This window comes from Coregonus lavaretus (genome assembly GCF_964263955.1).
Source record: "Coregonus lavaretus genome assembly, chromosome: 20".
Classification (NCBI taxonomy): Eukaryota; Metazoa; Chordata; class Actinopteri; order Salmoniformes; family Salmonidae; genus Coregonus; species Coregonus lavaretus.
Window position 1 is genome coordinate 34,431,228 of NC_140007.1, and position 14,787 is coordinate 34,446,014.

Genomic DNA, 14,787 nt, shown 5'->3' on the forward strand with positions numbered 1-14,787 from the left:
AAGTTTTGAGAATGACACAAGTATTGGTCTTCACAAAGTTCGCTGCTTCAGTGTTATGAGATATTTTTGTCAGATGTTACTATGGTATACTGAAGTATAATTACAAGCATTCCATAAGTGTCAAAGGCTTTTTATTGACAATTACATTAAGTTTATGCAAAGAGTCAATATTTGCAGTGTTGACCCTTCTTTTTCAAGACCTCTGCAATCCGCCCTGGCATGCTGTCAATTAACTTCTGGGCCACATCCTGACTGATGGCAGCCCATTCTTGCATAATCAATGCTTGGAGTTTGTCAGAATTTGTGGGTTTTTGTTTGTCCACCCGCCTCTTGAGGATCGACCACAAGTTCTCAATGGGATTAAGATCTGGGGAGTTTCCTGGCCATGGACCCAAAATGTCGATGTTTTGATCCCCGAGCCACTTAGTTATCACTTTTACCTTATGGCAAGGTGCTCCATCATGCTGGAAAAGGCATCACCAAACTGTTCTTGGATGGTTGGGAGAAGTTGCTCTCGGAGGATGTTTTGGTACCATTCTTTGCTCATGGCTGTGTTCTTAGGCAAAATTGTGAGTGAGCCCACTCCCTTGGCTGAGAACCAACCCCACACATGAATGGTCTCAGGATGCTATACTGTTGGCATGACACAGGACTGATGGTAGCGCTCACCTTGTCTTCTCCGGACAAGCTTTTTTCCGGATGCCCCAAACAATCGGAAAGGGGATTCATCCGAGAAAATGACTTTACCCCAGTCCTCAGCAGTCCAATCCCTGTACCTTTTGGCAGAATATCAGTCTGTCCCTGATGTTTTTCCTGGAGAGAAGTGGCTTCTTTGCTGCCCTTCTTGACACCAGGCCATCCTCCAAAAGTATTCGCCTCACTGTGCGTGCAGATGCACTCACACCTGCCTGCTTCCATTCCTGAGCAAGTTCTGCACTGGTGGTGCCCCGATCCCGCAGCTGAATCAACTTTAGGAGACGATCCTGGCGCTTGCTGGACTTTCGTGGGCGCCCCGACACCTTCTTCACAACAATTGAACCTCTCTCCTTGAAGTTCTTGATGATCCGATAAATGGTTGATGTAGTTGCAATCTTACTAGCAGCAATATCCTTGCCTGTGAAGCCCTTTTTGTGCAAAGCAATGATGACGGCACGTGTTTCCTTGCAGGTAACCATGGTTAACAGAGAAAGAAAAATGATTTCAAGCACCACCCTCCTTTTAAAGCTTCCAGTCTGTTATTCTAACTCAATCAGCATGACAGAGTGATCTCCTGCCTTGTCCTCGTCAACACTCTCACCTGTGTTAATGAGAGAATCACTGACATGATGGCAGCTGGTCCTTTTGTGGCAGGGCTGAAATGCAGTGGAAATGTTTTTGGGGGATTAAGTTCATTTTCATGGCAAAGAGGGACTTTGCAATTAATTGCAATTCATCTGATCACTCTTCATGACATTCTGGAGTATATGCAAATTGCCATCATCAAAACTGAGGCAGCAGACTTTGTGAAAATTAGTATTTGTGTCATTCTCAAAACTTTTGACCACGACTGTAGATTCAAGTTCAAAACATGTAGTCCATAGTTATGGTGTAGATATAGTGTAAGACTGTCAAATCATCTTACAATACATCTATACATGAAGTACATATCCTGAAATATACCATATTTACCAGGTGTTTTGGTGAGGTGGATACCTTTTTACTAGCATGCATCTTGCGGAAATGACTAGCGCCATTAACTGACTCCTGGGGAAGATGGGAAGGGGCTCGGGTTAGAGAGGCAAAGCAACAACCAGGCAACATGCAGTGCAGTCAATCAAAATAGTGCTGTCAAAACCATGCCAAACCATGCCTGGACCTGGAACTGTGACGTGGCTCGCTCAGAGCCAACATGCCAAACCGGCAGCCAGTCTGTAAGTCACATCAATCTCAATGCAATGAGAAAGAAGTGAGCTGTGAGAGCCAGTTAAAAACATTACAAATAACCAAAAGGAAAAGAGCGGTTGAATGCCAGTGAACCTCTTTGAGTCTTAGAAAAGCGGGACACAAATCCAATGTATTATTATAATTATTAATGACAGTGAGGGTAAACGGAAGTGCTGATTCACAGTGCTGTATGGTAGGTTATTGGTAAATATGTGATTAGATAGTAAGGATGATAAATAGTGCTGAGTATTGCCCCGGGGGTGCACGAGTACGGTGGCCAGGTTAGGACATACCACTCCCTGCCACAGGATCAGGCCCTCTTTGGAGTTGGTGTTGACCTTGATTTCCAGCTCAATGGTCTCTGGAGTGTCAGGGCCGCTGCAACACACAACACACACACACAGACATTATAACACACATACACATGGAGAAAGAGAGAGAAAGAGGGAGAGAGCGAGAGCGAGAGTGGGGGGGGGGGGGGGGGGGCACCCAGACATGGCTTTAAAACTACCTAGACCACGTCGATGTCTCAATACAATACTGACAATTGCAGAGAAGGAAACTGATACAGCTTAACAAAAGTTCCTTCCTTCTCCACTTGGGAAACTCTGTCTCACCTTCTGGGGAAGATAGTCTTGGGAAGAGAAAGGTAACCGTTGTCATAGAATTCAGCTGCATACTCAATGGGGGCATCTATAAAAACAGAGTAGAAAACACAACACTTCAGTTTCCTGTATGTTGCTATAGTGATCCTTAGTGTTAGCGCTCCCTCCGCTGGCAGCAGGTTGAATAGAACCTCCGTCCAACTGGCTCAGTTAGAAACTAACAGTAGTTCGTATACAAGAGTTAAGAAAGAGGGAAAAATATATTTTCTTATCAATATTTGTATTTATGTTTTTAAACAGCTCTACTTTTGACACATATCCCAAAACACAGTATTTTATACCAATGTTGCAGATTGAAGATTCTGTATTGACAGACAAACTGTACAAAATACCACAGTCAGACGACATTCTCCATAGTACATGTCATTCATCACAAACACTAGATCTGTAGACTCAAGCGAGACAGGCATCTCAGTGCAGTGCGGACCCAGACGATCGAGTGCTCCATGCATAGTTATCATCTTCAAAGGAGTTTCAACTCACCCAAACAGCTTTCACATCATAATACTTTCATAAAAATACTTTTAGTGGTTAGTAACTGACAACGAACATCCTTGTTCCAATGGGTAGAAGATAATGCATTTCACATTCTCAGTTTCCAACGAACGAGAGCAGAAGTGGAGAAAAAAAAGAGTTGTTTCTGTTGTTGATTTGGACAGGCAGTTTGGAAGACGGCAGTTTGGAAGATGTTGCAGTAAGTAGTTGGTTATGTCACAGACTTGACAGGACGCTTGTTTAGGAGAGGACAAAAGGGGAATTCTACATTTCTTGCATCTCTAAAACATACACAGTATCTCAAACAAGAGAGAGAAAAGGTGTCAAAGGGCCAAAACCCAATAATAGACAACCGCAAGAAGACGCAATATCCATCTGCATACTACAGTACCCTTAGCCTTTAACAACATAGAATTCCCCTCTCCCAACATTTCACAGGATAGGAACCCCAGCCACCAGTTGAGAACAGAATAGAAATGTGTAGCGTTGTTTTGGTAGTACAGTTTTGCGTAAGTAATTTGTTTCTCTGATTTGCTGAGTGTGTGTTAGGCTTGCGGCGGGGGCCCACACGGGGGCTCTCGGGGGCCCTCAGGTCGGTCAGACGGGCCCCTGACGGTTAGTCACGGTTGTGTCAGGCAGAACTGAAGGGAGGGATACTGTACCATTCCCCCCGCTACCCTCCAAATTCCCCAGGGCCTCGGCGAAGCTGGAGACCTGGCCTGTGTGTGTGGGATATAGCCATTAGAGGGCAGGGGTAAGACACACTAGGTCATGTGGCTTTGACACCCAACACTACAGACCACTGCTGGATCCTATAGAGTAGAATAGCTTTCTGATGTTACGGTGTGGAGGTTAGAGTGTGGACAATCATCTTCATATGGGCCCATTCCTTAGAAGAGGGGTCTGGTTGAGGCCTAGCTAATGCAATGGTCCTTGGGAGAGAGATTGTTATGTCTATTGGTAACTAATATCTCTGTCAAGATTATAAGGGTATATTCTAAAGCTAACATATACACAGTGTTACTGTGAAGAGATGTGATGGTATCTCCAGAGATGTCTGTATCTCCTAATAAAGAAACAGCGCTACAAACAAAATCAGCATTCACAATTATACCATACATCAGCTTTTATGGTAACAGGGCAATTGATAGAAAACTAAAATACAATACGTGAACACATTATGAAGTGTTATAATTAGGTTACAATGATTTCTTATCCAGATACTCTATCCAGAATTGTTCCATTTGTTCTGCTTGTCTCCCTCACTCTCTATGATAATAAAGTTACATCTCATGGGACTAGAAGATATAGTGGAATAGTTATGCTGTGTATAGGAGGGTAAGAGAGCAGTACTCACTCTGCCCACAGACGGGGCCATTGAAGCCTATAGGACACACACACTGGCTGTTGACACAGCTGCCTCCGTTCTGGCACTGGTCACTGCTCTGGCAGGTATCCTTCCCCACCTCACATCGCTCACCTGGAGAGGGCACAGAGACAGGGGTCAGAGGTTACAGGGATCAAAGTGGCATTAGGGGGAGAGATACACACGGCAGTGATCTCATTTGGGAAAGATTATTTTCAGAATATGATTATTGAATGCCAATTATTTAATAAATCTACGGCACATAGCTCTAACCAAAGTGAAATCCCATAGATTGTACTTCATTTAACTATACAATGGACTCACCCTCGAAGCCGTCCTTGCAGAGACACTGGTACTCATACTCGGCGCTCGGCATGCAGCTGGCCCCGTTTAGACAGGGGTTGCGGTCACATGGACTGTTGTCCTTACACTGGACGATGGCCATGCTGTCTGTGAAGCTGTAGGACAAGTCCACCTTCTTACCGTTGATGGACACCTGGACAACAGAAAACACAGAGGGTTAGAGGTCCAATCAAGTCAAATGATCGGGGAAAATAGGACATTTTCATGTTGGTGTTTTTTACTATTGATGTTCTGTGACTGTGTGGATAGTGCTTATGAATTATAATAAAGGCCATCATGGCTCATGCTGTGTGTGTGTGTTGAGCTCACCTCTCCTATGCATCCATCGTACAGATCACTGATGTTAAGGGCCTTGGGGATGATGTCCATGTTGGGGACTCCTCCTAGGTACATGGGGGTGTGGATGTTCAGGCCCTGGGCCTTGCCTGGCGACGACCTCCTGACCTCCCGGCCACCATCAACCTTCAGAGAGCCGTCCTTGTCGAGGCGCCCGGCTTCCACGCGGTGCCACTGGCCCAGGGTGACCGGCTCAGGACTGCGCAGGACAGCTTGGCCTGGAAACAAAGACAATAGCATGGTTTCCACTACCGCACTATGTCTGAGCGCGTCAGTGCTTGCTAACGCCTTGCTAGTTTCCTTTTCCACTGTTTTGTTGGTGCCTGAGAGGAGCTTAGTGTGAAAACTAGGCCAATGAAACAGCGGAGATACTTAATCTAGAGACAATGGATTCCCTGATTATATCGGTCAACAGAGTTACAGGTGACTCGATCTATTAGTAAAAGGGATTCTTCAGGATGTTGGCAATGACTTCCCCAGAGTCAGATTAACTCTTGGATACCATTTTTATGTCTCTGTGTCAAGTATGAAGGAAGTTAGAGGTAGTTTCGCGAGCCAATGCTAACTAGCATTTGCGTAATGACTGGAAGTCTATGGTATCTGCTAGCATGCTAGCAGATACCATAGCACAATGACTGGGCAATGACTTCCAGTCATTACTCTAATGCTAGTTAGCAATTGCGCTAGCACGAGTTAGCAACTTCCTTCAAACTACAAGCAGAGACACGAGTTCATCTGACTCTGGGGAAGTAGATAAAGTGCCTCATTGCCAAAATCCCAAAGTATCCCTTTTAGATTCAAGAATCTATGGCACAACCATAAACATCTTTGAGCTCGAAAACGAAAAGGTAACAGTTGGAGAGGATATGTTGTGGAAAATTATCACTATACTTATTAAAAATCTAAGTTCTTCCAGAGTTTCTGTAGAATCAAGATAGACTTTATTACACAGAGTAACGGAAGCCGAGATGGTCTGCAGAGCACCTCCCCTCTACCTCTAAGCTCTCTGTTTATATAGTCAAATTCACATACATCTTAGCTTCCCTCTTGGGTTCCCCCACCACCATCTTCAGTTTCCCTCTCTCTACCGCTCTGCCTACTTCCTTAGTCTATGATAGCGGCTAAATTTGACATTTAGTAGTACAATCAATCCAGCCCTTATCATGCAAAAACACTCATCTTCAGTTTAAACTCTGTTCAACCCCGGCTCTCCCTGGCTTGACCTAAAGATTGATTGTTGGACATGACAGATCCACACTTAATCTTTCAAACATACCCAAACCCACTCCTCTCTTCCCTCCCGTCATGCTGTAATTACCCAGGATTAGTCTAGACTCTGTTTAATTCTGGTGCCGCGCTCTCTCTACTTTGTTTGAGGAGAGATGCATTAGGCAACAGTCTGGTTTCAGTCTCTGATAAGGTAGGACAGCCATGGATTAGGTAAGAGCGAGCAATTCAACCCTAGGTCAGATCCCCACTTCACACACACACCCATGCCCAGTGAAAGGAACCATTCAAGTTCTTGCAGCAGAAAATCCTGACTATATGTTCGTCACGTCTGTGATTTAACTTTGTTTATCCAATAGTTTACTAAAAAATTCCCATCAGATACAGCAGGTTGAGTAGCTATCAGAGTATAACAGTAACATATAAGGGCCTCTCACCCACATCAATAAATATAATTCATAATAAAAAATCCTTATTATGTACTATACAGTATATAGTATTATATTGTATCTCTATGCTCTCACCAGTCCCCAGTTCATAGCAGAACTGCACGTGTCCGTCCACCATTTCCAGGGAGACAAAGTCCTCCGTCTTCATCTTCTTGCCCACGCTGAAGAACATCAGACCGTCCAGGTCCATCGGTTTGAACTCCATCTCGATGTGCAGGTCGTTGTGGATGTTGGTCAGAGGAGGGTACGCAATGTACGAGTCCATACCGTCAAACAGGGGAGTAGTCACCAATTCACCTAGAGGAAACAAACATCAACAAGATGTTCAAATATGATGTCTAGTAAGAAAGTGTGATAATGCCTCAATGGTTATACAGATACCGCAAACAAGGGAAGGGAGGTTCGCTGTCGTATTGCCATCAGAGGCCCGTGTGCGGCGAGCCACTGTTCTACCACCTTCCGGTGGGCAGAGGCTTGCCCACTCAAGGAGTGGACATTGCTAAGGAAAATAACCTGTTTCCCTTACCGTCCATGCACTTGTTTCCAGACTTCCCCAGGTGGCATCGGCAGTCATAGCCCAGTGTGTTCTGACGGTTGATGCAGGTGGCGTCCGGTCCACAAGCCTCTGGATGGCAGTGCAGGGAGGAGTGGTGCTGGCAGTTACTTCCAGTGAATCCTCTAGGACAGCTACACTTGTACAGACTGGTATCAGAGTCCTGACATATCCCTCCATTCTGAAACAAAACACCACAATTAATGAATGAATTGTATTTAACAGGTGGGGTCTGAGGTAGTGGTGGTCAGCTGACCTGACAGGGACTGTCAGTGCAGACAGGACAGTTGGACACGCCCGTAGAGCTGCGGTCCAGATCCTTGAAGATGACCTCATCACCTTGGATGACCAGCTTACGGATGCAGCCTGGACAGAACAAGAACAAGAACCATGAACCATAAACCATAAACCATAAACCATGAACCAATGAGAATATTCCAGAACAGTGACCAATATCTCGATAACAATTCATAATGATTGAATTCAAATTCACTTCCGGTTGGCACTAATATCACTCCATACAGTGTCATCAAAGTGTGTTTTATTGTTGTTAAGCATAACTAGCTACAAAACAAAACAATGATCTCTAACCAATGAAGCCAGTCTTGAGGCTAGCGGTCTTGGCCAGGAGGGTGTAGTTGGGGTAACCACCCACATACAACTCCTCGTTCAGATCCAGCCCCTGGAACTTGCCCTGTGATACGAGACAGGAAACAGTGTTCATGGATTAATCTCCTGGATATGTACTTTGTATATATTCAACAGTCTATAACTGACTATGAAAACTACCTGTGAGCTTCTGTTTGATATTTATGTCTGAATAATATTGTTCAACAGTCTCTGGATCTAAAGAATGATAGTGTAAAACTACCTGTGAGCTTCCGTTGACTGGAGCCTCTCTGTCCACTATGATGGAGCCCTGGGTCTGGTTGCGGTAGAGCTCTATGGTGTGGAACTCTCCTAGTTTGATAGGGGTGGGGTAGCGGATGGTGGCCATGCCAGAACCCACGTCAAACCTGTCGGGAGAAAATAGTTCAGGTTAGCGTTATTGCTATCATTATCATTATTATCATCGTCAGTGTCATCATGATCGTGATCACCATCATCATCAGTTAATGTTGACAGACTCTAATGTCAGTTAAAGTTACCATTCATCAATAGCTTGTTTATTCTTACACACTGAGCTCATATAGCGTGCATAGTGACCCCTAATGCTCCAGAATGACACAGCCAGGTGCTCACCTGAACTCAGGCCTGCCTCCCACCAGCCCCAGAGAGATGAAGTCTGCTCCCATGGTCCTCTTCTGTCCGTTATAGATTATCATACCTGGTGGACCAGTAGAGGTACAATTAGCATTGTTCACACACCTCCCCTCCTAGAGCCAGTCAAAGACAGAGGCACCAGGGTGAGGGCTGAGGTCACTCAGTCCAAGAAGCTGCATGCTAGCAGGTTTAGGGCCAAGCTTGGGACAGTCAAAGCCAGGTTCTAGTATGTGCTGCCCTGGGGCATCGCTCTGTCTGGTCTGGTCTAGCTCTGCCTTCACACGGGCTGCATGCCAACCACACATGCTCTGCTAAACTCTTCCCAACCAGCACTGTGGCCATCATCATCAAGGTCAAAGCCAGGGCAGTCTAAAACCATGCCTCCTAAACATAAACATATCCCTAACATCTATGGCTCTGAAAGGGAAGATGTTAGAGCAGAGAGAGATTGCTTAAATGCGGTACAATTGTTGCTTTTTTCTTCTGTTCACTCTGTACAACTTCCATGAAGTTGGTATGGAAGTTGTTATCAGAGTATGTGTGTCACCCATTGAAGCACCCCATCTCGCTGGTGGTACAGTACTATGTACTAGCTTCCGAACTGAGAAGATAAATCCTATAGCCACATACAATACTGTACAATGTCCATTTTGAGGCTTATTCATTGTATAGGCTAATAAGACATTGTATTTCCTTAATTTGCCAATAATAAAGCTTGTCTTTGGAAGCAGCATTGCAGTCTTGTTGGTATAAGCTGATGCAGAGTGATGAAATGGATTGTAAAAATTGCCATCTTTCCATGCATCGGCATCGTACTATCCCGACACCATTAGGCCAATGACTGTAATGGATTGACGAGCGGGGGGCTGCCAATACAACCATCATGCCTGAATGAGGACATAGGCCATTCTCCATAGGCTTCTCCCTCAGCCACCAGCTGTACTCTACATTACCATGCATTATGGCAAGTTAAAAGGTAAACATCACTGGTGTCTTTTCTGGACTTTTAGCCCAAAAAGCAACACCTGCATCAGTCTTGAGTGTGTGATTTACAGAAGTGCGACTCACCCGCATACAGTATGAGACCTTCACACCGAATAGGTGAGAAGAGAGGGAGAGTGTGGAGGGATAGAAGAAGAGGGGGGTAAAATCATACATGGGAAAACGACAATAAATGACAAACAAGACAAAAATAAGGAAAGACAACGTACTGAAGGACACAACACATTTACATTTTAGTCATTTAGCAGACACTCTTATCCAGAGCGACTTACAGTTAGTGAGTACATACATTTTATTAAATGTTTTATACTGGCCCCCCGTGGGAATCAAACCCACAACCTTGGCGGTGCAAGCGCCATGCTCTACCAACTGAGCTACACAAGATCATAACAGATGCAGTATCATTGGATCATAAAAATGGCATTGAAACTGTACAGACAAAAACATTAGTCTAGTACATCAATGTGATTAAACCAATGTGACTGACTTCTCACCATCAGGATTGTCTGGCCTGAAGCTGATCTTGATGCTGAAGGACTTATAGGCGTTCTTGATGGTGGGCAGAGTGAGATAGGACAGGGGCTCCTGGGTGAAATAGGGCATCACTCGATCTGTAGAGATAAAGGAATTAAAGTTAGATACTGCCTATATTTAAATTTCCCCTCTGATTGAGCTGATTGTCTATGAACTAGATGACTGTCTATGAACTAGAGACAGGGAACAGGGAATCATAGAGTTGGATACAGGCAACTATGTTATATTCTCTACCACAGTGTGTTTCTATAGAGCTGACTGACCATGGACTTTGAGGGTGGTGAAGGCCTCCACTTTGCCCTGCTTGTTGGAGGCAGTGCACACGTATGTCCCAGAATCCTCGTGGGTCACTCCAGGAACCGACAAGGTATTGACTACCTGTATACACTTAGGAGGAAGCTCCCCATCCAGCTACAGAGAGAAGGACGCACAAAACATGTCAAATCAGGATCCTGTTCACAAGGCACATACTGTAGATGGAAAATAGTCAGAAACAGATAGGCACCATCTTCACTAGTTTGTTTTCCGTTGCACTGATAGGGTGTTGGTTACCTTGGACCATTTGATGGCAGGCACTGGGTATCCTGATGCCACACAGGGCAGGACAGCATCCGATCCCACTGTCACTTCCTTCAGCTCTGGCAGAGCTGCGATCTGGGGTAGGGCTTTACAAACAAACATCTGTCAATACATGGTAGAGGGGACAAGAGCTATAGGAGTGTGTGTGTGTGTGTGTGTGTGTGTGTGTGTGTGTGTGTGTGTGTGTGTGTGTGTGTGTGTGTGTGTTTGCCGACGTACAGGACCAGTACACTCCTTTTTCTACTTACACTGGACATTGAGGACCACCTGGGATTGCACAGATCCCACATCGTTGGTGGCAGTGCAGCGGTACTGTCCAGCGTCAGCCTCGGTCACCTGTTCGATCTTCAGCATGCCGCCCTTCACCACAATGTGTGCCGGCAGCAGCCCTCCCACCTTGCTCCAGCGCACCGTGGGCTGGGGCTCGCCTATGGCCTGACACTCAAACTCCACCGAGTTACCAACCATGACAGTCTGCACTGAGGTACGCACGTTGATCATCACCTTGGGAAGGGCTGCAGACAATGGGGAGAGGAGAGAGAGGGTTCATACAAACACTGAATTAATACATTGCAAGTTCATAAAAAGAAAGATAATTGCAGAGCCATTTATAGAGACATACATGTATGTGATTCCCAGATCATTGAGAGGGATTGCATAGTGGGGCTATACTAAATATTCTGGTTATAAATATGGGTTGTGACAGTGTCAATGATTGTATGAGGGTGTTGGACATGGGCAGACCTTGGATGGTGAGCTTGGCGGTATCCTGAGCCTGGCCATGAACACTGGTGGCTCTGCAGATGTAGATGCCCTCGTTGCTCTGATCCAGGTTCTCAATCCTACACAAAACACACGGATCAGATACAGGCAGACAACCCAAATGCACGTTCTGATTTCACCAAGAGGGACATGATCCTGGATTATCATTTTGTTGATCCTGGATCATCATCTGGTTCATCCTGGATCGTCATTTAACTGTGTTGATCCTGGATCATCATTTAACTGTGTGGATCGTCATTTAACTGTGTTGACCCTGGATCATAATTTAACTGTGTTGATCCTGGATCGTCATTTAACTGTGTTGAACCTGGATCATCGTTTTGTTAATCCCGGATCGCCATGTTGATCATTTTGACTGCCTGCTGTAAAGTGTCTCTCCTGGCTCTCTCACCTCAGCACTCCGTCTTTGATGTGATGGTTGGGGGGCAGGGCTCCTCCCTCCTTCAGCCACTCGATGGTGGTCCCCAGGCCTCCTGCAGCAGAGCAGGTGAACTCCACAGCACTACCCTGGGCCTTCACCTCTACCTGAGGAGACACACGCACCGCCAGGGGCGCTACACACACATACACACACACACAATAAGGGAGTGTTTGTGTGCTTATTCACTGAAGGTGTCTGTGTCCATACGTTATTATGGTAAAAAATAGGTACCTTACTGTAGACTAATTTCATCAACACAGAAGCCAGGCTGTGACTGGGCACAGTACTTACATCTGACTGTAACCTTAGTGTGTGCTTCACTTGTGCCCACTTTGTTGGTGGCGACACACTTGTAAGTGCCAGCGTCCTCAGCTGTGGCCAGGTTGATCTGGAGGTCTCCTGCCTGGGCGTCAGCCCTAGTGGACAGGCTGCCGTTCAGCTTGGTCCACTGGAAGAGCAGGGGGGGAGTACCATGGGCCAGGCACTGCAGTCGGATCACCTCGCCCACACGCACTGCCACGTCGTCGGGCAGGGAGGTGGCATAGGGAGGAGCTGCATTACAGAGACATGGAAGGTTAGAGATCCTAAAGGGACTAGTATTAGGAATAGATGATGATTTGTGACTGGATTCAGGAAGCTGGGCATTTGGCGCTAGTTCCGACTTCACAGTAGGGCTGGAATTGTTATAATTTTTTTTATAGTTTTTGAACATGTGAACATTCATGTGCCTTAATAAAAAAAATCGGAGGTGATCTGTAAATATGAATAAAAAATGTAAATGACAAGCCTAGTTTAGCCAAGGAGAAAGTACTGAGCTATATAGGGAGAAAGACAGGATCCTTCCTGGCTTGCCATGATTGGCTTTGATAATGGAGGGGCTGGATATGCCGAGAGATGTTTGGCCTGTCATATCACAGGCTTCTGTCTACATGTATAACATAATGGGGTTTTCCTGGTCAGTATATAGATAATCTTTGCTTCCGCAGATTTTTGGAAATATATAGTTATGGACAACTGCAAAAGTGTTGTTACAGCGCTCAACTACATTGCTGGCCTACATTTAGCGCAGGTTGGCATTTATTGTCATGAATCTTGACCTGGAGGCAGCTCTGCAGAGTGGTCACTAGCTAGCACAGCCACAAAGTCATAAAATCATTTAAAACCTAACACTAATGCTTAACCCTAACCTTGCATTTTTATGATATAGACAATTTAGACTTTGTAGCTGGCCCACCTAGCAGAAATTGCTCAGTTTTGCCTATTGGGCAAGATTCATGACAATAAATGTCAACCTGCAAATGTAGCTGGTGCTATCGACAAAGCTCAGTTGTAGAAAGTTTAAGTAGAGAGATTACTTTCTGGAGGACAATGCCATGCTGACTCACATGCGTTTACACGGGTGGGGCTAAGGCTTAAGAGGGTGTGAAAGATGCTGAATCGGCATAAAACAAAGAAGAGCTCTCTAGCAAGTGTGAAAATCTCAGCAAAATCTTTCAAGGGCTTTTTTTCCTACTTGTCTCCTAAGTGGTTTTACAGCATAACTTTCCCATGTTTCATCCAACTACAGTTGATATATTTTGAAGCTCTGAGTCTATATTTATATAAAAAAGCAAATCACTAAATTATACTTAAGCTCGCATAGAGATGTGCGATCACATTTATGCATGGTGTGACGTGATTCATGAGCTGAGAAAATAGTTCCTCATAATCTATTTAAAGCATGGGTCATTGAGTTTTATTGGTGTTAATAATCTATATAAGTCGCCACAATATTTCTGTGTAGACTGGAACCTGCAGTGATGAAACCTTAACCTGGACCCAGATCTCTTTGGTTCCAGATTTGTATAGCCAACACGATTACGATTAACAGGAGTTGGCTAAGCAGCACAAAAATATTTGGGACCAGGCTACTAAAATCTCTCTATCAGACTCACTCTCCACATCCAGCATGATGGTGACCTCTGTGGTGCCCATGTTGTTGGTGGCATTACAGATGTACTCTCCAGAGTCTGCCCGGCCAACTCTGGGCAGAACCAGGGTGTTGTCCACTACTTTATGTCTCCAGGGAAGAGGGGCACGCAGCTTAGACCATGTGATATTAGGGGCAGGGAAACCTTGGGAGGGAGGGAAATCACAATATCAGTGTGTGAAAAGGACTTAAGTAAATGTAAATGTCAATGATTTGTCATGCCAATTGTATGCTCTTAGCAAAGATGAGGTAACTATGACATGAAGTTCCTCTCAGCTCTCATTTGTAGGATGTAATTTTACTTAAAAGTATTATCTGTACTAACAAGTATCAATACAATCAAAACCTGGGAACTCAGTTATCTTTGCTATAATACTCATTAGTGTAATTTGTAGGTGCATCAGTTACCGTGAGCGTCACATCTCAGTGTGGTGGTCTGTCCCTCCACCACCACAACGAGGGGTTCTGGCACAGAGGCACGGGGCGAGGTGGGCACCTGGGCACCCCCTTCCACGATCACTTCAACCCTGGTCTCAGTGGTGCCCTCATTGTTGCGGGCCATGCACACGTAGGTGCCACTGTCTTCTGGACGGGCCACTAGGACCTTGGAGGGGAAGACAGCTTTACTGCGTCTGCCCATCATAGAATAAATAGCACACCCTGCGTAATATATCTTAGCATAAAAATTCATTACATCCTAACACTAAGGGCTGGTTACCCAGACACAGATTAAGCCTGGTCTTAGACCAAGAAGCACTTTGAATTGAGAATCTAGGACTAGGCTTAATCTGTGTTAAGGAAACCTTTATTCTTCCATGTACATTTTACATTACATTTGTCATTTAGCAGACGCTCTTAT

At 45.1% G+C, this 14,787-nt stretch overlaps 1 protein-coding gene across 1 annotated transcript in view; it reads right to left on the reverse strand.

Moving 5' to 3' along the window:
* hspg2 (heparan sulfate proteoglycan 2) overlaps positions 1-14,787 on the reverse strand; it is a 188,450-nt gene that overhangs the window by 10,183 nt on the left and 163,480 nt on the right. Inside the window, exons 56-77 of the mRNA XM_084184593.1 lie at positions 14,337-14,532; positions 13,894-14,073; positions 12,251-12,511; positions 11,930-12,092; positions 11,500-11,597; positions 11,004-11,270; positions 10,729-10,841; positions 10,440-10,587; positions 10,137-10,253; positions 8,620-8,704; positions 8,249-8,393; positions 7,969-8,071; positions 7,634-7,743; positions 7,351-7,558; positions 6,900-7,121; positions 5,122-5,366; positions 4,774-4,945; positions 4,441-4,563; positions 3,746-3,802; positions 2,541-2,616; positions 2,217-2,301; positions 1,693-1,743 (exon numbers count right to left, since the gene is read on the reverse strand). Coding sequence (XP_084040719.1) covers positions 1,693-1,743; positions 2,217-2,301; positions 2,541-2,616; positions 3,746-3,802; positions 4,441-4,563; positions 4,774-4,945; positions 5,122-5,366; positions 6,900-7,121; positions 7,351-7,558; positions 7,634-7,743; positions 7,969-8,071; positions 8,249-8,393; positions 8,620-8,704; positions 10,137-10,253; positions 10,440-10,587; positions 10,729-10,841; positions 11,004-11,270; positions 11,500-11,597; positions 11,930-12,092; positions 12,251-12,511; positions 13,894-14,073; positions 14,337-14,532 — 3,225 coding nt within the window. The remainder of the gene's footprint in view (positions 1-1,692; positions 1,744-2,216; positions 2,302-2,540; positions 2,617-3,745; positions 3,803-4,440; positions 4,564-4,773; positions 4,946-5,121; positions 5,367-6,899; positions 7,122-7,350; positions 7,559-7,633; positions 7,744-7,968; positions 8,072-8,248; positions 8,394-8,619; positions 8,705-10,136; positions 10,254-10,439; positions 10,588-10,728; positions 10,842-11,003; positions 11,271-11,499; positions 11,598-11,929; positions 12,093-12,250; positions 12,512-13,893; positions 14,074-14,336; positions 14,533-14,787) is intronic.